This window comes from Vigna unguiculata, chromosome 10 (genome assembly GCF_004118075.2).
Source record: "Vigna unguiculata cultivar IT97K-499-35 chromosome 10, ASM411807v1, whole genome shotgun sequence".
In the NCBI taxonomy this organism is placed as follows: Eukaryota; Viridiplantae; Streptophyta; class Magnoliopsida; order Fabales; family Fabaceae; genus Vigna; species Vigna unguiculata.
This window is the reverse complement of record NC_040288.1, coordinates 39,460,843-39,485,056: the sequence shown is the minus strand read 5'-3', so window position 1 is coordinate 39,485,056 and position 24,214 is coordinate 39,460,843. Positions and strand designations below refer to the sequence as shown.

General features: G+C 34.0%; 2 protein-coding genes across 10 annotated transcripts; both read right to left on the bottom strand.

The window, feature by feature from the left end:
- Window positions 1-772: 772 nt before the first annotated feature.
- LOC114166518 (NADP-specific glutamate dehydrogenase-like) lies at window positions 773-9,555 on the bottom strand. 5 transcript variants are annotated; one of them, XM_028051264.1, is made up of 17 exons: window positions 9,304-9,554; window positions 8,970-9,018; window positions 8,215-8,855; window positions 7,482-7,593; window positions 7,175-7,376; window positions 5,752-5,838; window positions 5,618-5,677; window positions 5,440-5,526; window positions 4,179-4,250; window positions 3,756-3,811; window positions 3,337-3,422; window positions 3,001-3,091; window positions 2,758-2,915; window positions 2,571-2,662; window positions 2,263-2,343; window positions 1,725-1,798; window positions 773-1,179 (listed from the first exon to the last, which is right to left on the bottom strand). In XM_028051264.1, exons 3-17 carry the CDS (start codon window positions 8,777-8,779, stop codon window positions 1,104-1,106), a joined length of 1,899 nt encoding a protein of 632 aa, XP_027907065.1. In that variant the 5' UTR covers window positions 8,780-8,855; window positions 8,970-9,018; window positions 9,304-9,554; the 3' UTR covers window positions 773-1,103. The 5 variants fall into 5 exon arrangements, with proteins under 5 accessions (XP_027907065.1, XP_027907066.1, XP_027907062.1 ...); XM_028051265.1 differs by lacking the exon at window positions 8,970-9,018 and having other exon boundaries at window positions 7,482-7,590; window positions 9,304-9,555; XM_028051261.1 differs by lacking the exon at window positions 8,970-9,018.
- Window positions 9,556-10,659: 1,104 nt separating this feature from the next.
- Window positions 10,660-23,306, bottom strand: LOC114166517 (NADP-specific glutamate dehydrogenase-like). 5 transcript variants are annotated; one of them, XM_028051258.1, is made up of 16 exons: window positions 22,864-23,304; window positions 21,775-22,379; window positions 19,939-20,068; window positions 19,633-19,834; window positions 18,898-18,984; window positions 18,767-18,826; window positions 18,587-18,673; window positions 16,894-16,965; window positions 16,497-16,552; window positions 16,082-16,167; window positions 15,799-15,889; window positions 15,552-15,709; window positions 15,348-15,439; window positions 14,555-14,635; window positions 11,332-11,405; window positions 10,660-11,038 (listed from the first exon to the last, which is right to left on the bottom strand). In XM_028051258.1, exons 2-16 carry the CDS (start codon window positions 22,337-22,339, stop codon window positions 10,963-10,965), a joined length of 1,917 nt encoding a protein of 638 aa, XP_027907059.1. In that variant the 5' UTR covers window positions 22,340-22,379; window positions 22,864-23,304; the 3' UTR covers window positions 10,660-10,962. The 5 variants fall into 5 exon arrangements, 2 of the variants coding, with proteins under 2 accessions (XP_027907059.1, XP_027907060.1); XM_028051259.1 differs by lacking the exon at window positions 22,864-23,304 and adding an exon at window positions 22,521-22,749; XR_003599944.1 differs by lacking the exon at window positions 10,660-11,038 and having other exon boundaries at window positions 15,552-15,572; window positions 15,647-15,709; window positions 22,864-23,306.
- Window positions 23,307-24,214: the final 908 nt, after the last annotated feature.

The following is a 24,214-nucleotide window of genomic DNA, read 5'->3' as shown; positions in this document are numbered from 1 at the left end:
TTACAGCATTTAATGTAAGTTATAAGCGTGTAACAACTATTGAACCATAATTATATATTTTTTTTAAGAAATAGATTACTGTTTAATTTTAAATGCCGAGGGATTGCCCTTTTTTGTAATAGCTTCCAAAGTGCATGGCCGCCGGAGATAGGTAGCTTTTCCCATAAATTATGATTAATTAACAAAGTCGTCAATTAACCACATCTTTTTTGCTTTTCATGTAAGTGTCTATGTATTGTATTTCAACGAACAATTTCTTTTCCAAATGTTAAGCTAACAATTCTGACAAAAATCAAGAGAACCATTAAATATAAGTATAAAACGTTAACAAATAAGATTTTCAGTAAATTTTAGTAAATATTAATGCGTTTAAAAGGAAGTGTTATATGGTGTATGGGTAGTCTTATTTTTTTTTAAAGAATATGAAAAGGTCAACACAGTTCATGAAAATATTAACAAAAATGTTCGTAAAGTTAATTGAAATCAGTGGGTTCTAGAAACTAGGTTAAAAAAAATTGAATACCTTATAGTTTTTAATTAGTGAACGTTCTTTTCTCGATGAAAAGGAAATACTTCAAATTTAGCATCCAAAATCGATTGCTAATAAAAGGAATACAACCGAAGTTCAATATCCTAAGGTATCTAATTGCTCACAGTTTAAGTTCAATATAGGAAAATCTCTGGAAGAAAGCTATGAAATAAATATAATAAGCAAAACTTGATGAAGCCATTCCTCTCATTTCAATTACACTCAATTGACTGATTTTCTCACTTTAATTTCAATTTTCAACTCTAAGCTTTTATTTCAAATCTCAATATCCAAATATTTCCCAAGCCGGATTTAAATAGCCAAGGTCAATTTCTCCTTTCTAATGGCAATAATATTTTCCGTTGTTAAACTAAACTTGTCCTCTAAATTCTTTTCTAAGTCTAATTTTTCTTACATTTGATTACATATTTTACAAGTAGTGTCACCTATCATTGACAACTTGACACTAGAATCAGCAATGCTTTGGACTATTCCGTGAATGAAGATTTTCAACTATGGTGCCAATTGCAAACATCAATATTTGGACGCATTCAAAACTCTGCAATATAAACTTCTATATAGAACCTTGATCTGTCATGGCTTGGGCAATGGTTAGAAAGGCAGAAATGACTGCTCCATGCACCAGAGCCCTGTCATAACAACAAGCATATAATAAACATTAACTATGGCACCATATTTAAAAGAAAGACACTTCAAGATGAATGATCATTCAAACAAATCCATTGCATTTACAAGAATGTACAGTTACCATTACAGCTTTATGTTATACACAAATGCATTTTACTTTTGGATAACTGGTCAATACAAGGATGGTTAATGTAGTCCTGTTAAGTTTGTTTTTTCTTTTCTTTTATAATAGAAAAAAATTGCATCTCACATGCTATCTTGCTCACTAAAGAATAAACTTGGTCAAGAACGTGTCTTGAAAGAAAATAAAAGGGTGATTTTCTTTGCAATTGCTCATATTACTCAATACACAACATCAAGACAGCTTCATATAGGAAAACCATATATTTCTTTTCTTTGTATTAATGGAAGACCGCAAATTGAAAGAGGGTAGAAGAGAACTAATCAATTAGGATGCGTATGGAAAAGCATTAGTTTTTGAAAGTAAATCATAGAAAGCTTGCAGCTTTCATCCTTGTTGTAATGTTACTGAAAAATAAAAACTTACTCAGGGCTTTCTTTCTGATAACCAAAGTCAGTTGCAGCTTTGATAGCTCTCTGATATGTCTGTTTCATTGCTTCCTGCCCAAAGGAACAGCAAATTTGATGAGTTGGTGTAGAAACAGTGTGTGACTAATGCACAATGTGTGAAAGAAAAAATATTAACATTGATGACTCAATTTCTACTTAAGCTATATGTCAAATTTCATCTGGCACCAGTCATAACATTCTTAATGTGCTCCATGTACACTATAGTTGTCAAACTCCTAGCCCAAAACCAAAAACAGAAAACCGCAAATACATGAACAGATATACACAATACAATCCATAATGTATTCCTTTGCACATATTAGACATAACCGAGTTCATGTAAATTGTATAATTCTTTTCAAAAAGAGTGGAAGAATGAGCTCAATCCAGTTTGAATAGGAAGTGTAAATAAGAGCATTCATACAACAAAGGTGATATCAAACCAAAAAACCATTTACTATTCTTAAAAGGCAAACAATATAATTTGTAAAAGCAATTTGATTTCACAAAAGTACCTGCAATTTAGATTCAAAGTCCTCCGGTGACCAGTGCATCAAACTGCATTCATGATTCAGTTCAAGTTCTCCAGCTACAACCTGCAGGCAAGGAAAACAGAGACGACTAAGTCTCCAATTCCAACTGATGGCTAATAAACAAAATACCATACAGAACTAACTTTCCATCAACATTCTCAATTAAGGTGGATTAAGTTAGCATTTTCACATGGTTGCATTAAAAAATAAAAGTGGCCGCACTATGATCATCAATGTTGTGTTGTTTTGGTTAAGGTGGGGGCAATAGTGTGCAATAATTTTAATCTCACCCCTCCAGCACCAGCAGCCATTGCAGGAGCAATGAGAACACTAGCTTTTCTGAAAATCTGAACTGCCTCAGGGGTACAAGGCATGTTTGAACCTGGTATTTGAATTGAACAAGTAGCTTTGTTAGAATATACGAGAAAGAAGAGGAGGGCGAAAGCCATATATGTGGGAACTTAGAAGAACAACTACCTTCTACAAGTATACGACAACCTGAATTAACCAAATTAATGGCATCAGATTGATCAATTTCATTATGTGAAGCACAAGCAAATGCAACATCACACCTTTCACTCCACGGTTTTGCTTCATCATAGTACTTCGACCGAGCATAGGTTTTTGAATAGTCTCTACATATTGTCAATTTATGAACCAGTGAAATTATACACCATAAGCAAGCATAAAGCATAAACAAACATCAGAAATGATACAAACCGCAAACTTCTTTGCTGAGCTTTGATGTCTCTCAAAAATGATATTTTCATGTAGTCAAATCCATCCTCATCAACCAAATATCCTCTGGAATCTGACAAATACCTTTTTTAAAAACCATACTCCTTGACCAGGACGATACACAAAGGTACCCAAAATGATATGAGAAATCTAGATTCAATTACTACAATTCTTAATGATGATCTACATATAAGATGAAAACTTATGCAGTAACATAACACAAATTTTCATTCTTGCTAGAATAAAAGAACAAAGGCAAATCATCCTGGAAGATGTAGTAGACCCATTATATTCAAAATCATTAAAATACAAAATTACCTGATACTGAAATGGGAAGTGCACCATAAGCAATTAGCTTCTCCAAAACATGCATTGCAATCTTCCCAGAGCCGCTCACAACACATCTACAGGAAATTATAAATTAGAAGAATATTCGAGGATCACATAATGAGTGGAAACCAATTTAGGAAGCAAGAAATTTCACACTAGAAAATTGTCTTAAAAAGAACCTAATAAGTTAACAAATCAAATTATTGAAAATGAGAGTTTTCAAGTTTCTAACATTAATGGAATTCGTAACTCAAGAAAAAAAAGACTACCAAGTTGAAAATAAAAGATTCAAATCCTCATAAAGATGCTTAGTTATAAGAAGGAAATGAGGGTCAAGAAGGTAGCACCAATAATTAATGAGTCAATAGCAACAATTTTGATGAAATGATCGAAATTAAAATAGAAACCTTAATCCTTTAAGTTCTTTATTCATGTCAGCAAGCATGATCTGCGCAAAGAAAACCTGCAGAAGAATGACATGTTAAAAATTTAATAACTTTAAACTAGGAATGCATAACTTTTGTATGATGATCTTGTAGGCTAGAATGAACTTCCATCTTACATGCTCTTTGCTCTGATATGATGAGTTGCCTTATATGAGATTTTAAAAATAGTGGTTGGAGATTCTCTTCTTTTTTATTGAACAAGGAAATAAGGAAATGCATAAGAAATTGACAGGACCTGCTGTAAACATTTCTCTAATAAAGGGACCAAAAAAATGGAATAGAAAATGGAAGGCTACCAAAGAGCTTAATTTTATACATAATCACTCCAAATTTCATATCCCACCATACACCCACAGAGATCAAGAATTAAATATTGGAAATTACCAGTCCATAGCCAGTAGCTTCAGGTCGAAGACTGGAGCCAGACCAAAAGATCCTTGGCCCTGTAAAACTTCCCTGCATAAGTGAGGGATACATATGAAAATTACCCAATAAAAGAAATAGTTTTCCTTTATCCACAAATGTCATTATTTGTAAGTGTCCTAAGCTAAGTACATAAGCTTATATAACAACAAAAGTCAATAAAAAAGAAACAAGGTAGTCAGGTGGTCGATCAAGACTCAAGTTAAAATATATAAGTAAAGAAGAAAAAGAAATACGACAATACAATGAAGGGCACATGTCAATTTGATGGAGAGAAAACAGAACAAAAATGTAGAACAAGATGTCGATTTCACCAAAAATACAGAAACAACACCACAACTGCCATAAGAGCTGTGAGTTTCCATAAATGGATATGTTTACCAAAATCAAGGTGCTCTTTGCTCACAATGCTGTTGGGTCTCATGTTTGTTCTGAACTTCTCACAACTTAAACCTAGCCATTCTTATTAAAAAAAACCTATCTCAGACTAAAATACCAAAAAAAGAAAAGACAAGAAAAAGGGTAGTGAGTGAGGGAATTTTCCTTTTGTCAACAGTTGCAGGCACAATGGCCACAAATTTCTAGGCTGAAGGCCGCAATTCACAGCTGTGACTCCTGCTAGGCTGCTGCATAAAAATGCTCCACTATAGGTTGGATAGCATTCGAGGCTACTTTGCACTGCGACATGACTATGGTGCCACTAAAGGGAGCTATTAACAACTATGGTGTAGTAATTACATGAATCAAACAATGTCCTAATTTTGTATCATAAATCATGCCCATAAATACTCATTGATAGTTTTCATCACAATTTTTTCTTAATCTTCCCCTGCCACCAGTGATCTACTCTCCTAACCAGCGCTTCTGCAGATCTTCTCCACCTTAACCATAAGGACATCGAGAGATTCTCTAGAGGATAGGAAAAATTAAGGGAAAAAAATAAAGCAGATCTACATCATTGTACTTCAAAAGAGATAAGCTAACAACAAAAAGATGATCAAAATTACAAAATATGTAGACATACTTACTCCAGGTTTGCAAATGTAAGATGCATGTCTTTGAGTTTGTTCTACCTATTTACTCACTTTTCCCTAGGTCAATGAGATTTATTCTACTGACATTTTACATAAAATGCATCAAGCGAATCAGGTTTGAGGAAAATACATAAGAAAAAGGTAAAATATTTATTTTTACACCAAATAGTGTGTTAGGGTTGCATTACCTGAAAATGACCAGCTAGACGTCTATACTGTCCAAAGAGATATCCCATTTCTCGAGTACCAACACCCATTTCCTCTGATGGAAGGTCCTAATAGAGATTCATCACAAGAATATACATGAAATAGGACTTGGATGTGGCACAGTTAAAAGATGTAGAAAAATAATATGCTTTCAGTTACCTTGTCAGGCCCTAGGTAGCGATACATTTCACTCATGAAACTTTGGCAAAATCGCATAATCTGCCAACTTATCAAAGTAACATTTAGTAATTATAAAACTACTAGAGATGAAATTGAATAATTTGAAAATTTACCTCATTATCACTTTTTCCTTTTGGATCAAAATCACTTCCACCAGCTGCTCCTCCTAATTTGTATGGCGATAAGGCATTCTTTAAAGTCTGTAGAGAAGATTGTATTGTATAAACTAAAAGTGGACCAAAACAAAAATGCAGCTCAAAATAAAAAAGAAAGGCTTCAAGATACATCGTCACTCAACTAAACTCTACCCCTTATTACGGGAACAATTAATATTTTGAATGAATGCAGGTTTCCTGTCACAATCATTATATCTCCTAACATAAAGTACATAGGCCACAAAAGATCTATCCATGTTAGAAATACTTCGAAGATCTTGCCAATCTTTATATTAGGAAATATTTTAGAGGTATGGCATACAGTATTGATTTTCACATTTTTAATTTACTGTCTCAAATAGGCAGATAAGAAATAGGAAGGTTTGCTTATCAATTGCACATAAACAGCATACCTAAATGTGTAGTTAAAACACATTGGTAGAAGAAATCAAACACAAAAGAAAATGAATCAAACACATGCATCCTATGTTAGTGCAATACGTTCCAACGATTCTTAGGCATCTAAGATATCCATGTCCCAAAAGTCACCCAAAGAGAGTATTTAACAAAACTCCAACACTGACCTGCCCCCTCCGTATTCATTATATACTCTCACCATCTTTTTAATATCATTCTGGCATTTATTCTCTCTCTCTCTCTCTCTCTCTCCCTCTCCCTCTCTCTCTCTTTTTCCCTGTTATTGTTTTACTCCTACTCCCTTTGTTAGATATTATTAAGATATTGTTAGATATTGTTAATCACAATATCAAACAATATCTTTTATTTACTTTATTTATTTTCCGTTACTTTTTTTAATTGTATTTCTTTCTATTATAAATAGATTATCCTATGTGTGGTTTATACACAAGGGAGATTAATCTCAAACCCTATTTTCTCCATATTCAACACCCTTCAATTCTATATGGACATTGCATATGCCAGCACTCGATTTGCTTATTTATTCTCTCATTTATTATGTGTTTGATCTCTTAAAATCAGAAAAACAGACAACTACTACTACCATCTCCAACAGTGACATCAGATAATGTTAAAAGAATAATAAGAAAAGAAGGTGGGTTCTACCATGGTGATGAAATGTAAAAAGTAAGTGTTTAACATACAGCCCAAATGTAGGGGATTAACGATTACTTAGATTCCCCCCACCTTGTCCACCCAAAAAAAAAAAAATGGAAGAAAAACTTTTACACATGATGTGCATTCTTGTTGACCAATAGCTCAAAGGATTAAAAAGGAAGTATATTAGCTTCCAATTCAAGGAAACAAACTGCGATGGCATTAAGAAAGGCTTAATTCTGCAAGATTTAAGTCATTACTTACAAGAAATAATGTTATATATGAATACCAAAAATACTCATAATACCTGTTCAAAACCAAGGAACTTGGCAATACTTAAATTCATTGATGGATGAAAACGAATACCTCCCCTACATGGACCCATTGACTGGTTAAATTGTACCCTAAAGCCCCGATTTACATGTGTCTCACCCCTATCATCCACCCACGAAACTCGAAAAATAATCATTCGTTCAGGTTCCAACAGGCGCTCCATGATGTTAACATAACTGAAACATGAGAATATTCATTAGATGCATCCAAAACTAAAGGAATGACTTTGTCATTTGTTGATAGATAAATACATAATTATAGCCATTGGAATAAAAGCACACCGAGAATTTTTTGCTATGACTCTTTCAAGGGCTTGAACTGCCTCCTGGACTGCCTGAATGAATTCAAACTCATGAGGATCCCTTTTTAGTGTAGCTTCAAGTATTGATCCTGCTGTTTTTGACATGGCAAGTTCATTTATAGAATTGTCAGACAATACCTAAAATATAAGTACCCTCATAAGAAAGAAGATAACTTCTTATCAACTCAACATACTATATAGTGTGTAGATAACCAAAATGTTTTAATTTCAAGAAATTGAATATGTCAATTGTAAAGTAGAAATTCTATCATATATAACAACTGAAATAAACTGAAATTTGTCAGAGTAATGACAATCTGAAGTCTGACTCTTCAGTATCAGGAAAGGATAGAAACAACTCAAATAAGAACTGAAAGTATTTCTATTGTTTATGTATTCAGATTTGAATATTAAGGACCAGGTCCAGAGAATGTAGCACTTTTTAAGTATATATAAGGAACTAACAAAATTGATCAGCGAGGCAGATTCCTGTTATCCTATAAAATTGATCAACTGCATCTTTTGTAAAATTCGAACATAACTTACAAACATCTATTAAGAACTAATGACCACAATGTAAAATAAATTGGGAAGAGCAAAGCAAGTGATATAATTCAACTATTCAAAAACACAGTATACCACCATCAACATTTTCATAGACAATGCTAAAAATATCATCTTTTCATGCTAGTTAGCATACTGAGATGGCCAACCTTTTACGTAAACAGGTTTGTCAACCACAATTTTATCTTTGGAGGCCATTTGAAGACGAAGAGCCTCTTTGTGAAGCAAACTATTATTGTGTTCTTCCAGAGCACTCATTTGCATATTACGACTGCCCTCATTCCCATAAGGATTTCTTCTATGCTTTCGCCCATACTCCCTGCAGACAGAGCAGAAAATCCTAGGTGTCCCATCCTTCATATCTACAAAAGCCCATTTATAGGTGTCTGCCCATTCTTCTCTCCATCTTTTAACAACCTTTTTCTTCCTTTTCACTTGCTGGTTCTTGGACATATCTTGAGCATCATTAGAAAGTTGAGAAACCATCCCCATCTGCTTGCTCTCACCATGTTCTTCTGCAGAAGATTCCCGCATTGGTGCACCAATTAGAGTAGCGTTACCAAATGAAGGGTCATCATCCCCAGGTCCAATTTCTAAATCAATCTCCTCACCAAGTTCTCTTACAACCAAATTATGCCTCTGGCTTTGCTGAATCAAAGTCATATCATCCATTACAGAATTCATCCCTACTACTCCACTGGTTGGCAACAACATTCAGCATGACAGCCCTCAAAGCGAATTTTAAATGATTTGCTTTCTGCTAAACAAATACATCAAATCACCAACTTACCTGTTTTAGAATTAACAGAACAAACAAATCAAACTCATCTATAAGACAAACACATGTCTGAATCGGTTGGCGCAATTGACTTGGAATAGACACGGACAACATAAAGTAACCTACCACTCGAATTGACATCAAAACAGTGGCACTGTCTAGGCAATCTTGAGTTCTTCAAAATAGAAATTAACAAAAATCTCAAACATGAACACCATTTCTAGTACGCAGACAACATTTAAATTGAATAAACTCTCTCAAAACTTCCCTCAACCCCATTTTAGCTAGCACCCATCGGAACTTACAATCATTTAAACCCCAAGGCGTAGCACAAAAAGGCCAGTGTCCACAGACACCACACCTGATGGAGGAAAAAAATGTATTTTTTCCAACAACCAACAAATGATAATTAAATTTGCAGAAATACCCAGAATTGAATTTGACCACTGAGCTCAAATACCTTAAGAAATTGAACCAAAGTGACAGACAAGAAAAGCGGGGGTTTTGAGCATCTCGTTGCAGGTGAGATCAAAGAGGGGAGATTGGAGCAGTAAAAGGAGGAAACTTTAATTCGAAATTGAGGTTAGAGAGTGGAGTTTGATGTGTGTGGAACAAAAACATAGTTGGGGAGTTTAATGATTGTTTGTGGAACTGTTTGTTTTGTTAGGTATTTCAGAAATCGAAGAAAGTGGGGGCAGTGAAGAGTGACGAGGATGTATATCTTTCAGAAATGTTTTTGTCAGGAAATGATTTTCACATATACTTTTTTCACATTATTTAAATTTTCAATGCTTTTATTTATTATAGAGCAATATTTTTCATTTAAAATAAATTAATTTATCTTCAAAGTAAGAAAAATTAATTTACTTTTACTTAAAAGTATTACTTTTATAAAAATTTTAATGAAAATAGTCGATTTTTGTTTTCGTTTTAAAATGTGAGCATAAAAGGTCGCTGTGAACTAAGTATTGTATTCCTTAAAATGCAAGGTTCCTATTTTAATTTTATTGAAAGAAATTATCTAAAATGATTTCAAGTTATTATGACCCATGAATATATCAAAACGATATTTTTATGGTAACTTTTTAAAAAAAATAATTAATTAGTTGCAGTTTTAGGAACATGATATCCAGCATAATATTTTTAATTTACTCTTTCATTAATTAAAACTTATTGAAAATCATTCATTAAAGAAATTGTGCCATGAAAAAATATGTACGACTTTTTTTAAGTTCCAAAATTTATCTTGACAAGACGTTCTATAATTAATGCGCTCGAAGAGATGGAATGTAGATTTTATTTATCATATTTTAATTTTTAACATTATAAAATTTGCTATCTAGAAAAAGCTAAAAATACATATCATACTTCACAGGAACTTTGATTTGATAATAATGAAATTTCGTTAAAAAAAATTATAATATTGTCATCATCCCACATCATATTAATAAAAGCTATGTTATATATCACATTGGAATTTTCATAGAATATTTAAAATATGAAATTTTATTATGTATTAACTTTTAGTTAAACTCATACACTATGACTTCGATTTTTTTTTTTACCATGAATACCACTTATTTTTAGTTTATATGATTTTTTTTAACCACCCAATATCCTGATATATGTCCACGACCAAGTCTTCTGAATGATAATTTAACTTTAAAAATATAATTAGCAAGGAACTGGTTAATAATTAAATATTTCTTACATTATATAATGTGTATAATACATGTGTTCATCCTTCTCATTTGGATCAATCTCCATTGACTGATTTTCTCACATTGGCAGAAAGACTTCTAAACAAGAAAGCATATTCAATTTCAATGCTAACCTTTTTATTTATAATCTCAAGTTCAATAAGCTAAGGACACTTTCTCCTTTTTGTTGGGAACAACAAAGATTGTTAAACTAAATATGATCCTCTAAATATCTTTCTTTTCTAAGCTTAATCTTTCTTATATATTTTTCAAGGAAATATGCTTTGGCAATAGTGCCATCCTAGCATTGACAATTTGACACTAGCAGCAGCAATGATTTGGATTATTCAGTGAATGCAGATCTTCAACCACGGTGCTATCAGCATTTGGATGCATTCAAAACTTTGCAATATGAACTTCTATACAGAGCCTTGATCAGTCATGGCTTGAGCAATGGTTAGAAAGGCAGATATGACTGCTCCATGCACCAGAGCCCTGAAAATTTAGAAGACAATTCAAATGTTCATTCAAACAAATCCATTAAAGGAAACAACACTCACAAGAATCTATAGTTGCCATTAAAAGTTTTATTTTACTTTTTCGGATAAAAGAGTAATACAAGGATGGCTAATAGGTGTTTTAAGTTTTTTTACAATAGAAAAACACTGCATCTCAGACACATATCTGCTATGTTTATTTATACCGGGGAGTGTTAATTCTGGGAATTAAAGTTTATGTAGTATAGTAGCCTTCATTGTTGTTCTAAGGTTAATGAAGAAAGCACTTACTCGGGACTTTCCTTTTGATAACCAAAATCAGTTGCAGCTTTGATAGCTCTCTGATAAGTCTGCTTCATTGCATCCTGCCCCAGGAAACATTTAGTGAATTTGAAGACAGAAGTTGACATAAAGTTGTAACTTTTAAGCCGTTTATGCATGTAAGATTTCAATTTAAAACCAACTACATTTAGTGTCATATCAGATTTCAGTTTAAACTAATTTATATTAAGTGAAGTTGTGCAACAGATATACAAGTCACATTCTAAGCATTGAGGCAGCCGATTTAGGATTTCCTTAAAAAAGTTCACTGAAGTGTGAAAGAAAAATTGTTAACTAAACATGAGTAACTAAAAGAAGAAATGTATTCCTCTGCAAAGAAGAAACATAACTTATTTTAGGGATATTGTATCATTCTTTTCAAAAAACTTAAGAATGAGATAAGTTAAATGGAATAGGTGTTGGGTTTTTAATAAACTTAAACATATTAGCCATTATGGGTAACTAGCCGTTGTAAGAAACTAGCTGTTGTGGGTAGTTAATGCACTAACCGTTGGAATCTAGGTAGTTAATAAGTTAGCTGTTTATAGCCATTTATAGTCGTTTATTGTCGTTGAGAGTACAACGGTCAGAAAATGTGAGTCTATATATTGTATTGTGTATTGTATGAATAAATAACAACAAGAGGTGAATAAAGTTTTTTCATAAGTGAGGTTGATTGTCTACAAAGTGGTATCAAGAGCCAGTTAGCTTGAGTGTCTGAGAAAAGAGCTAGAGAGCTTGAGTGTTTGAAAAAAAAAAGAGAGCTAGAGAGCTCAAGTGTTTTAGTGTTTGAAAAAAAGAGTGAAATGGCCAGTCTTACAAATAGTGTCTCCCTACCCAAGTTGACAAAGACAGTCAACTATGACAATTGGAGTCTAAAAATGAAGGCTCTTCTTGGCTCCCAAGAAAATTTGGAGGTGGTTGAAGATGGTTTCGATATACCAACCAACACTACAGGTTGGTCAAATGCCCAGTTGAAAGTGCTGAAATACGCACGTGAGAAGGACAAGGCAGTTTTGTACATCATGTACCAAGCTGTGGACGAGACTAGCTTTGAGAAGGTTGCAAGTGCTAAATCTTCAAAAGAAACGTGGGACATATTGGAGAAGGCGTATAAGGGGGATGACTGAGTGAAGTAGGTGCTACATCAAACACTCAAGGGTGAATTAGAAAGCATGAGGATGAAAGAGATAGAAGGAGTACCCGAGTACATAACTCAGGTTGAAACCGTGGCGAACCAACTTGCTAGAAATGGAGAGACGTTGCCCGCTAGCCGAGTTGTGGAGAAGATTTTGAGGTCATTGACAGATGATTTTGAGAACGTGGTTTGCACGATTGAAGAGTCCAAGGACCTATCAACGCTCACGGTTGAAGAGCTTGTTGGGTCACTTGAGGCACATGAGCAGCGGAAGAAGAAGAAGAAGGCGGAGCCACTTGATAAACTACTTCAAATGAAGGGAGAGGCTCAGACCACTCAAGGTAGAGGACAATACCGAGGAGGTATAGGAAGCAATCCTAGTGGTCAAAGCTGAGGACAAGAAAAGAAAGAACAGTCCAGTCAACAAAATTGGCACGGAAAAGGACGAGGTCCATGGAGAGGAGGTCGATCGAGCAACTCATGTTGAGTGCTTCAAGTGTGGCAAGTGTGGCCATTATGCGAAGGACTGTTACTCAGGCAAGTGTTTCAATTGTGGTAAGGTCGGACATTTTGCAAAAGATTGTCAATTTGAGAGTAGAAAAGAAGAGACGATTAATCTCACAAAAGAAGGAAAAGAAGAAGCGACATTGTTGATGATGGCGCGTAGCTCGGGGTTTGAGCATAAGCAAGTGGAGAATTCGGCAAGAAGACCGAGTAGCATGGAGAATTCAGCAAGAAGGCTGAGTAGAGTTGATAACTCAACAAGACAATCGAGTAGCGTGAATAGCTTGGCAAGACAACCAAGTAGGTTGCATAAGGATGGTGAGACATGCAAATAGCCCATACAAGGTGGTGGAGCATGTAGATACCCCGGACAATATGGTGAGCATGAGGCTAGCTCAATTAACTTGGTAGGGCGCCTACATAGCTCGGTTAAGTTGATGGAGCAAGTAGAGTACTCAGATAGCTCAATGGAGCATGTGAAAAGCTCAAGTAGCTCCTCCTTTGCAACAGAGAATTGAAAAGGAGTTTAGAGACAATTCAATTCTACAAGCAAGCGTAGAGAGAAGGAAACGGACTTTGCAAAAGTGGCGCTTGAAACTTGAACAAAATGTTTCAAGTTTGCAAGAACAGTTGCAAGTTGAGAAGGATCTGAGAGCTGCACTGGAGGTGCAAGATGAGAAGTGGCGACTTGAAATGGATGAGGAGATTGAGCACAACAATACGTGGGTGTGATCTGATCTTTCAAAAGGAAGTCGACCTATTGACAAGAACTCAGTTAACGACAAGTCGGCCACAAAGACAAAGAACCCAATGAGTAACAAGTCGGACAATGAGAAGAACAAGTCTGCCACTAAGAATGCAAAAATTGAGAGAGCAAAGAACAAGTTAGCCACAGGGAAAGCGAAGTACAAAGTGAAAGCGAAGGCAGCACTGAAGAAAGTGAAGAACTTAACTATTCATGAAAGGGACAAGTACAATGTGAGAAGAGTTATTGATCATGGAAAGCCGGGATAAAGAATAAAGGAACGAAGACGGAGAATAAAAGAAACATTTAAATTTACGGGAGAGTTTTGTTGGGTTTTTAATAAACTTAAATGTATTAGCCATTATGGGTAACTAGTCATTGTAAGAAACTAGCTGTTGTGGGTAGTTAATGCACTAGCTGTTGGAGTCTGGGTAATTAATAAGTTAGCCATTTATAGTTGTTTATTGCCGTTAAGAGTACAACGGTCAGAAAATGTGAGTCTATAAATTGTATTGTGTATTGTATGAATAAACAACAACAACAAGAGGTGAATAAAGTCAATAAGAACAACATACAACTAGACAACACCAAATCTAGCAACCATTACAATTCATTAAAAATGTAAATACCTAGTCTCATGCTTGAGGTGTCAATTCTCAACATGAGTGGGTATATTAGAGATTCTACATTGACTAAATATATGATTTGGCAAGCCTTACTTTAAAAACTGATTTTTTGGGGTGAATAAACCACAAATGTTAAGAAAACTATATAATTTGTGAGAGCAATTGATTTCACCAAACTACCTGCAATTTAGATTCAAAGTCCTCCGGTGACCAGTGCATCAAACTGCATTCATGATTCAGTTCAAGTTCTCCAGCCACAACCTGCAAGCAAGTTAGCATGGAGAAGAGAAGATTTAAGAAAGACCCACACAAATGTCATAGCTAATATTGATTTCAAATTGAATCTGTCATCAATTGAAAATAAAACCAATTAAATGATTTTAACCAATCCTATACATCATGATCACGGTTTCAATCTGACTTTTTATGTGGTGAAATGAAAAACGCTCAAAATGAGCCTATTCAGACATGGCTTAACAAGAGATTCTAATAGTAGTCCATAAGGGTATCAAGTCAATTGACTGCTTTGTGGTGCTAAATCACAGTCAAGTGAAACGTTCAGGTCAATGATTATTAGTTTAAAAAGACAAGAAGTGCACCTCACCATTGTAGGGTTTCAAGAAAGTCAAATAAACACAAACTCTGATGGACAGAGAGAGGGTGCTTCCATGACTAACCAATGACCATAGGTCGTAAACTTATCATCGAACCAAGCCTCGTGCTCATCAATTTCACAAGTAACCACTAAATATTTGCATATAATGAAAGTTTAATAAACCTATTATAATACATAACTATCTTTGCATCAATATTTTCAGTTAAGGTGGATATAATATACATTTTCAGTTAAAGTGTTTACATATTCAGTTAAGGTGGCTCTAACCACCAACACTAGCACAATCATTAATGTCACTGTGATTACGGTGGGAATATGTATGCAATATACATAGGAAAACAAAAGCAAAAAACCCACCCCTCCAGCACCAGCAGCCATTGCAGGAGCAATGAGAACACTAGCCTTCTTCAAAATATGAACTGCCTCAGGAGTACACGGCATGTTTGAACCTAGGATTCAAATTCAACAAGTCAATTCCACTAGTTGAAATGAGGAAGAAGGAAGTGGAGGCGGGGGCAGCATGGGGACAGTATTGCATTTGCATCTTAAGAGAACAACTACCTTCAACTAGTACACGACAACCTGAATTGACCAAATTAATGGCATCAGATTGATTAATTTCATTCTGTGAAGCACAAGCAAATGCAACATCACACCTTTCATTCCATGGCTTTGCTTCATCGTAATATTTGGACCGAGCATAGGTTTTTGAATAGTCCCTACATATTGTCAATTTATGAACAAGGACAGTAAAATTATATAAAATCGTAAGCAAAAAGCATAAACAAACAAGAGAAATGATACAAACCGCAAGCTTCTTTGCTGAGCTTTGATGTCTCTCAAAAATGATATTTTCATGTAGTCAAATCCATCTTCATCAAACAAATACCCTCTGGAATCTGACAAATGCATTTGTTAAAAAAGTACTCCTTGAAGAGACAGGATACACAAAGGTACTCAAAGTTATAAGACAGTGAGAATCTTAGACTTATTTACCAAGCATAAAATTTCATTTTTTCTAAAATAAAATAATACAGACAGCCTCCTAGTACATGCAGTAACCCCCTATATTCATAAAAAAACGATATTACCTGATACTGAAATAGGAAGAGCACCATAAGCAATTAGCTTTTCTAAAACATGCATTGCGATCTTTCCAGAACCACTCACAACACATCTACAAGAAATTATAAATTATAATTTATAAAAGTATTTCAGTAACATGAATGAGTGAAATCAAAGTAACAAATTTCACAATACATAATTGTCTTAAAAAAACTAACAAGTTAGCAAAAGAAATTACTGAAAATGGGAGTTTCCAAGTCTCTAATATTGTTGGAATTTTGAATTCAAGAAAAGAATATTATATCAACGTGAAAATAAAAGATTTATATCCTCGTAAGGATACTTAATTATAAAAATAATGATGGTCAGAAAGTTAGAAGCACTAAGATTGAACGTCAGTAGCAACAGTGTTTATGAAATGGTCTAAATTTAAATAGAAACCTTAGTCCTTTAAGTTCTTTATTCATGTCAGCAAGCATGAGCTGGGCAAAGAAAACCTGCAGAAGGACATGCCAAATTTGTTAATTTAATTACTTGAAACAATAGATGCAGAGAACCTTTTATGATGATCTTGGACAGAATGCTCTTGTATGTTACATGCCCTTTATTCTGAAAAGATTTTAGTCAATAATGGTTAGGGATTAGTCTTATTTTTTTATTGAATATATGCACAAGAAATTGACACGACCTGCCATAAAAGGTTATCTCATACACAAATACCAAAACATAAAGGGACAGAAAATGAAAGGCTACATGGGTTACGTTTCATACTTAATCACTCAAATTTTCACATCTAACCATGCATCCACAGAGAATAAGAATTAAATATTGAAATTACCAGACCGTAGCCAGTAGCTTCAGGTCGAAGACTGGAACCAGACCAAAATATTCTTGGCCCTGTAAAACTTCCCTGCATAAGTAAGGCATACACATGAAAAATAGCCAGCAAAAGAAAAACAGTTTTCTTTTCTGCCACAAATGCTAACATGTTTGTAAACTGATTAGACATGTTACAAGTAGCACTATACATGATGTTTCAGTTCAAGATATGTAACATTCTTTTCTGCAAAGTAAAGCAATGATCCCAAGCCCATAAAGGCAAAAAACAACCAGTTCTTTTACTGTTAGATTTGGCAATTAAGTCCATAGTTGTCAATTTCGGATAGAAGAGAAGAGCATCCAGTCCCAAAATCACCATATGGGATAGCACATAGAAAGACAAATGTTATTTTAAATATTTAAATATAATTTGTAATTAAAATATTAAGGAATTATAACTAATAGTTGAAACACACAACATAATAACCACACAAGTTGAAAAATAAAAGAAATATGTAAAGAGGTAAAGACTCCAATTAGAACTTAGAAGACAGAAGAAAAATAAAAGACCAATGTCAATTTCATAGATGGAGGATAGAGAAAGCTAGATTGAGTGCTCTTTGCCTGCAGTGCTGTTATGTCTCATGTTTGTTCTTATCTTATCAGAACAGAAATGTAACAGTTCTTGTAAAAGAAACACCAGCATCAGAAACGGTGGTAGTGAGGGTTTTTCTTTACATCAACAGTTGTGGCAACAATGACAATAAATTTCTGGGATAAAGGCTTCAGGTCATAGTCGTGATTCCTGGAACACCACACATTACTATTGTGCCACAATAGGGAGTTTTCAGTAATAACGGGGAATAAGTTACATGGATCAAACAATGTTGTAAAGTTGGTTGTATCATAAATCATGTCTATAAATTAACCCTTCTCGATGGTTTTGACTCTAATATTTTATTCATCTCTAGTGGTTAGGCTATCCACCACCATATCTACTCAGCCAGCAGGGGCTTCTGAAGATCTTCTTCATGCATACCCAACCCAGCCCATTAGAACTTCTACTGGTCCTCTAAAGGATGAGAAAGAAATAGGGAAAAAAAATGTAAACCCAATCTACATCATGTATGACAGGATAGACAAAAGGAAAATACAAGTGGGCCCAATATTTGGCATATATATTTGAAGAGAGGCAAGAAAGGATAAGAAAAGTATGAGGATGCTCAGTATTGAGATAGTTACTGGATAAGGGGAAATACATGTGGGATAAAGAATATCAAAGTGGGGTGAGCGGGAAGAATCAGTGTTTTAGGGAAGCTTCTATTAGTCAGAACAAGAGAATTATCTCTGTGTGAGGAGCTTGACTTTGGAATCCAGAGGGAAAGGGTTATTTACAAGGGTTACTTCTAATATTTCTTTATTTTCATAATGATATTTTCTGCTGCTTGGACTTGTACGTCATTTTGCTTCAAAGGTAATAAGCTATCGACTAAAGAGATTATGAAATTACAAAATATGTAGAAAATAAGGCTTACTTATCTATTCAATTTTTTATTGGTCATTAAGATTTATTATATAAATGTTAATACAAAAAGTGCATCAAGGAACTCGGATCTGAGGGATAAGCATGCAGGGGGGAATACATAAGAAAAAAGTAAATTATTAATGTTTCTACCAAATAGTTAGGATTTGAGAGTGTATGAATGAATTACCTGAAAATGACCAGCTAGACGTCTATACTGTCCAAAAAGATACCCCATTTCTCGAGTGCCAACACCCATTTCCTCGGATGGAAGGTCCTAATAGACATCCATCTCAACAATAATTCATGAAATAGGCCTTGAATGTGAAAAAGTTAAATCGATAATGAAGAAAAGTGTGCTTTTAGTTACCTTGTCAGGTCCCAAGTAGCGATACATCTCACTCATGAAACTTTGGCAAAATCGCATAATCTATCAAAGTAACAATTAGTCATTAGAAAACTAATTGAGCAGAGAACGAGTTGAATAAGTTGAAAATTCACCTCATTATCACTTTTTCCTTTTGGATCAAAATCACTCCCACCAGCTGCTCCTCCCAATTTGTATGGTGATAAGGCATTCTTTAAAGTCTGTAGAGAAGGATGTCATATAAACTATAAAGTGGTCCAACACAGAAGTCAAGCTCAGAATCTAGGTTCTTAACTTTTCCCAATATGTGACTCTCTGTATATTTGTCAAATTTAAACAAATAAAGGCTGTATATACATCCTTTCTCAACCAAACTCAAGACATTGTATAGTTAGTATTTTGAGTGAATAAAGGTTTTCTGTCTCAACCATTGTGTTTCCTTACAAAATGTACATAGATCACACAAGATAAAGGCATGTTAGAAACATTTCAATCCTTAATATTTATTTTGCCACATTTTAATGTATATATTCTCCTTTCAAAAGAAGGAAAGAAAAAACAGACTACTATCAAACAGTCCTACCAGTGACATCACATTCAATATTAAAAGATAATAAAAAAGAAAAAGGTGGCTATACCATGCTAATGAAATGAAAAAAGTAAGTGCATAACATATCTCCCAAATATAATTGACTAACAAAATCGTTTACGCTTTGCATTTTTGTGGTAGACAAATAGCAAAAGAAGCATAAATTGCTTCCAAGTCATGGAAAAAATGATAGTATTAAAATAGAATAAATTCTACAGAAGTTAAGTCATTAGTCATGAGAAATAATGTATTATATGTATACCAAAATTACTCATAATACCTGTTCAAAACCAAGGAACTTGGCAACACTTAAATTCATTGATGGGTGAAAACGAATACCACCCCTACATGGACCCATTGACTGGTTATATTGTACCCTAAAGCCCCGATTTACATGAGTCACGCCCCTATCATCCACCCAAGAAACCCTAAAAACAATCACTCTTTCAGGTTCCAACAAGCGCTCCATGATGTTAACATAACTGAAACGTGAGAATATTGGTGAGAAGAATCCAATACTAAAGCATTGTCTTTATCATTTGTGTATAAACAAATATAAAATTATAACCATTTGAATAAAACATACCGAGAGTTTTTTGCTATGACTCTTTCAAGGGCTTGAACTGCCTCCTGGACTGCCTGAATGAATTCAACCTCATGAGGGTCCCTTTTCAGAGTAGCTTCAAGAATTGATCCAGCCGTTTTTGACATGGCAACTTCAATTATAGAATTGTTAGACAATACTCAAGAACATAAGCATGTTTATAAGAAATATTACTTCTAATCAATTCTATATATTATTCCGCATGTAGATAACCAATATTTTTCAAGAAATTGATTGTCAACTCTAAAACAAACTCTATCACACAGCACAACAGAAATGAGCTGAAATTTACCATGGTAGTGATAACACAAATCTTGATTGTCAGATATCAAGATTACTTCTAATCAATACCATATTATTCGGTGTGTGGATAACGAACATATACTCATTTCAAGAAATTGACTATCAACAGAAAAATACAAATTCTAACACAAATTCTAACACTCAGAACAGCAGAAACGAGCTGAAATTTACCATAATAATATAATACAAATCTTGATTGTCAGATATCAAGATGATGCCTGATAAAATTCCACGTATTATTTAGTATGCAGATAACCAACGTATACCCATTTCAAGAAATTGATTATGTCAACTGTAAAATACAAATTCTAGCACTCAGAACAACATAAATGAGCTGAAATTTACCATATTAACGATAATACAAATCTTAATAGTTAGACAATACAAATCTTAATTGTTAGACAATACAAATCTTGATTGTTAACACTCCTTGATTGTCAGATATCAAGATTACTTCTAATTAATTCCATATACTCATCTCAAGAAACTGACTACTTCAACCGTAAATAAAAACTATATCACTCAGAAGAAAAAATGAGAAGAAACATATCGTAATAACGATAATACAATCTTGATTGTTAGATATATATGGTAAAGAGAAAAAAGAACTAAAATTATATGTATCATTTACACTGAGGTCAGGGATTAAGAACCAGATCCTCTAATACAGCACTATATGAAAGGAGGAAACAGTAAGAGAAAAGGAGATGAACCCAAGAGAAAAAGTTGAGAGAGAGTCTGAAAATGGTCTATTCCGTTTCTAGTAGAAAATGAAATAACCCTATTGTCTGACCACAGCTCCGAATATAAAAGGAAACTGTGTATGGTATACTGTTGCAGCTGTAGTTCAGTTGTAACAGTACAGTTGAGCAACTAACTAAACAGTTAAACTGATCTGCTGGTTAATTCTCTTGGCTAACAGAATGAGTGTGCACATACCATGTTTTTAAGCTAACAACATACAACTCCAGGATACAGTCAGCATACAGATACAGTTGTAAACAAAATCTAAAACTAATATTATATTATTCGGTAAGAAAAGGAGAAAGCAAGCATTTGAAATTAAAAGTGTCTAGGGAAACTAAGTTTTGTAAAGCAACCATTAAACCAGTGGATGGAACAAAATAAAATTAATAAAAGGGTTGTATGCCATAGGATGCTTTGAAATCACTCAGTAGTTTAACCACTAAAGGAAGTAGCATAGTAGTTTACAATATCTAACAAACAACATAATGCTTGCACTTCATGAACTAAAGATCATTTGAAATGTTGAATGCAGAAGTGAAGCATATTCTTATTATCCTATGTAATTGATTGAATGCATCTATTTTGAAACACAACTAACAAATATATTTTTTATAAAACTATGACCAGAAAATAAAATGAATAGGGGAAGGGCACAACAGATGATTCAAGTCAACTATTACAAAGCAGAATATACAACCATTATAATTTGAAAAGAATAAAAGTATTATCTGTACATAACAGTTATTGCAGCATTCTGAGATGGCCAACCTTTTACATAAATAGGCTTGTCAACCACAATTTTATCTTTGGAGGCCATTTGAAGACGTAGAGCCTCTTTGTGAAGCAAACTATTATTGTGTTCTTCCAGGGCACTCATCTGCATGTTTCGGCTGCCCTCATTCCCATAAGGATTTCTTCTATGCTTCCGGCCATACTCCCTGCAGACAGAGCAGAAAATCCTAGGTGTCCCTTCCTTCACATCAACATAAGCCCATTTATAGGTGTCTGCCCATTCTTCTCTCCATCTTTTGACAACCTTCTTCTTCCTTTTCACCTGTTGGTTCTTGGACATATCTTGAGAATCATTACGAATTTGAGAAACCATCCCCATCTGCTTGCTCTCACCATGTTCTTCAGCAGAAGATTCCCGCATTGGTGCACCAATTAGAGCACCATTACCAAATGAAGGGTCATCCTCCCCAGGTCCAATCTCCAAATCAATCTCCTCACCAAGCTCTCTCACAACCAAGTGATGTCGCTGGCTTTGCTGAATCAAAGTCATATCATCCATTGAAGAATTCATCCCTATTACTCCACTCATAGGCAACAACATTCAGCATGACAGCCCTCTCGAACTAAAAATTATTTGCTTTCTGTCAAAACAAATACATCAAATCACCAATTTACCTATTTAAGAGTTAATGGATCAAACAACAAAAACTCATTTACAGGATAACAATATGCTACACTGCATTGCACAATTGAGTTGGATTAGACCCACAACAACAACTAACCTACAACGCAAAGAAATCAAAACAGTGGTACTGTCTGGGCCAGTCTTCACCTCTACAAACCGCAATTAACTCAAAAATCCCAAATATGAACATCATTTCTTGTAATCAGGCAACATTTAACAAACTCACTCAAAACCTCCCTCAACCATTTGAATTGACAATCTTTAAAACCCCAAGGAACAGCATGAACCTCAGAAACCTCACAAATACAAAAGGCAATAGCCCACAAACTCCAAAAGTGATGGAGAAAAAAAAAAAAACCTTTTTTCGCCAAAGACCCACAAATGATAATTAAATTTGCAGAAATACTAAGAAGTTGAAAATGACCACCGAACTCAAATACCTTCAGGAATTTAACGAAAGTGACAGACTCAAAAGGCGCAACTTTTGAGCATCTCGTGGTTGGAGTGAGATCAAACAGCGAGTTTGAAACAGTGAAAGAAAGAATCTTTTATTCGAAATTGAGGTTGGAGAGTGGAGTGGGATGATGAGTGGAACAAAAACGTAGTTGGGAGTTTGATGATTGTTTCTGGGACTGTTTCTTTTGCTGGGAATTTCAGAAACCAAAGAGAGTGGGACGAGTGAGGAGTGACGAGGATATACGCATCATCACCATCATCATTATCATCATGTATGGATGGTGATGTTATGTGATGTGATATGATGTGGATTGTGCGCGTGATCATCATCCATCAGTGTGCAAAGTGCCACGATCGCGATGTTATTCCAAAAGAAAGTAGAGACCGTCTTAATGGAGATTGACACACGTAATTGGATCGGCCATGGATGAATTTTTAAAATCCGCATGCATTGCTTCATACGAAGTAAAAGAATTTTCGTACATAAATGCCTTTTTCAGAAATGTTTTTTCTAGTGAAATAACTTTCTTATTTTAATCAAAATTTGTATTACTAATAAATATTTTCACATGGTTTATGAGAATATTGAATATCTAAAATAATTATTTTAAAATAAGCAAAATCATTTTTTAACTCTGCCCCAGATGTTATTTTCCGACCAAGTATTCCCAATTGTAATGAAAAAGAGTGAAATGTTTTAACGAACAGTTTACTTTATAGGTTAGAGACTATTGAGACATTATGATTCATAAAATTTCTAAAACATTTTTTAAGATGATTAAATAGAGAGAGCATTCTATATTATAACTAGTTCAATGTGGAAACCTAATCTATGTGGGTAAATAAAAAGTAGAGAAATAAAAGAGAAAAAGAATAAAAGAAATTATACTTCCATACATGAATAAACTTCTAAAAGGTATTGAATGAAATTAATTTTTAAGATTTATATAACTACAAAAAACAAATGCTGTTATATCTTCGATCAAATATAGAAAATGATTAAATTGTTTTTTTAAATAAATAATATAACAGAATAATCCTTGAACTATAAATTGCTAGTCAATTTCACTACTTTATTTTAACTAAACAAATCTCACATTTCAACGTTTTTAACAGTTCATAAAAAACCTAATTTCACCTCTAGGAGAAACAATTGTTCAAAGTGAAATGTATCAAATCAAAGTTGGATTAAATAGCGAGTTCATTGGATAATAAGATGAAAAAAAAAAGCAATTAGATTGGATTAGTTATTCTAAAATTTAATTTCAATTTAATCACTCTTATCTTTTGACCCTTTAAATTATTATACGAACAGAAATTTAACTAAGAAAAACA

Excerpts from the sequence above, each read along its gene's own strand:
- LOC114166517 (XM_028051258.1), bottom strand. The coding sequence starts at position 22,339 with ATGTTGTTGCCTATGAGTGGAGTAATAGGGATGAATTCTTCAATGGAT. Across the intron at positions 16,168-16,496 it reads AAAGAACTTAAAGGACTAAG|ATGTGTTGTGAGTGGTTCTG; the intron begins GTTTCTATTTAA and ends AATTTCTTGTAG. Across the intron at positions 14,636-15,347 it reads TGGCTGCTGGTGCTGGAGGG|GTTGTGGCTGGAGAACTTGA; the intron begins GTGGGTTTTTTG and ends ACTTGCTTGCAG.
- LOC114166518 (XM_028051264.1), bottom strand. The coding sequence starts at position 8,779 with ATGTTGTTGCCAACCAGTGGAGTAGTAGGGATGAATTCTGTAATGGAT. Across the intron at positions 3,092-3,336 it reads ACTTCCCATTTCAGTATCAG|ATTCCAGAGGATATTTGGTT; the intron begins GTAATTTTGTAT and ends GGTATTTGTCAG. Across the intron at positions 1,799-2,262 it reads ACTTTGAATCTAAATTGCAG|GAAGCAATGAAACAGACATA; the intron begins GTACTTTTGTGA and ends TCCTTTGGGCAG.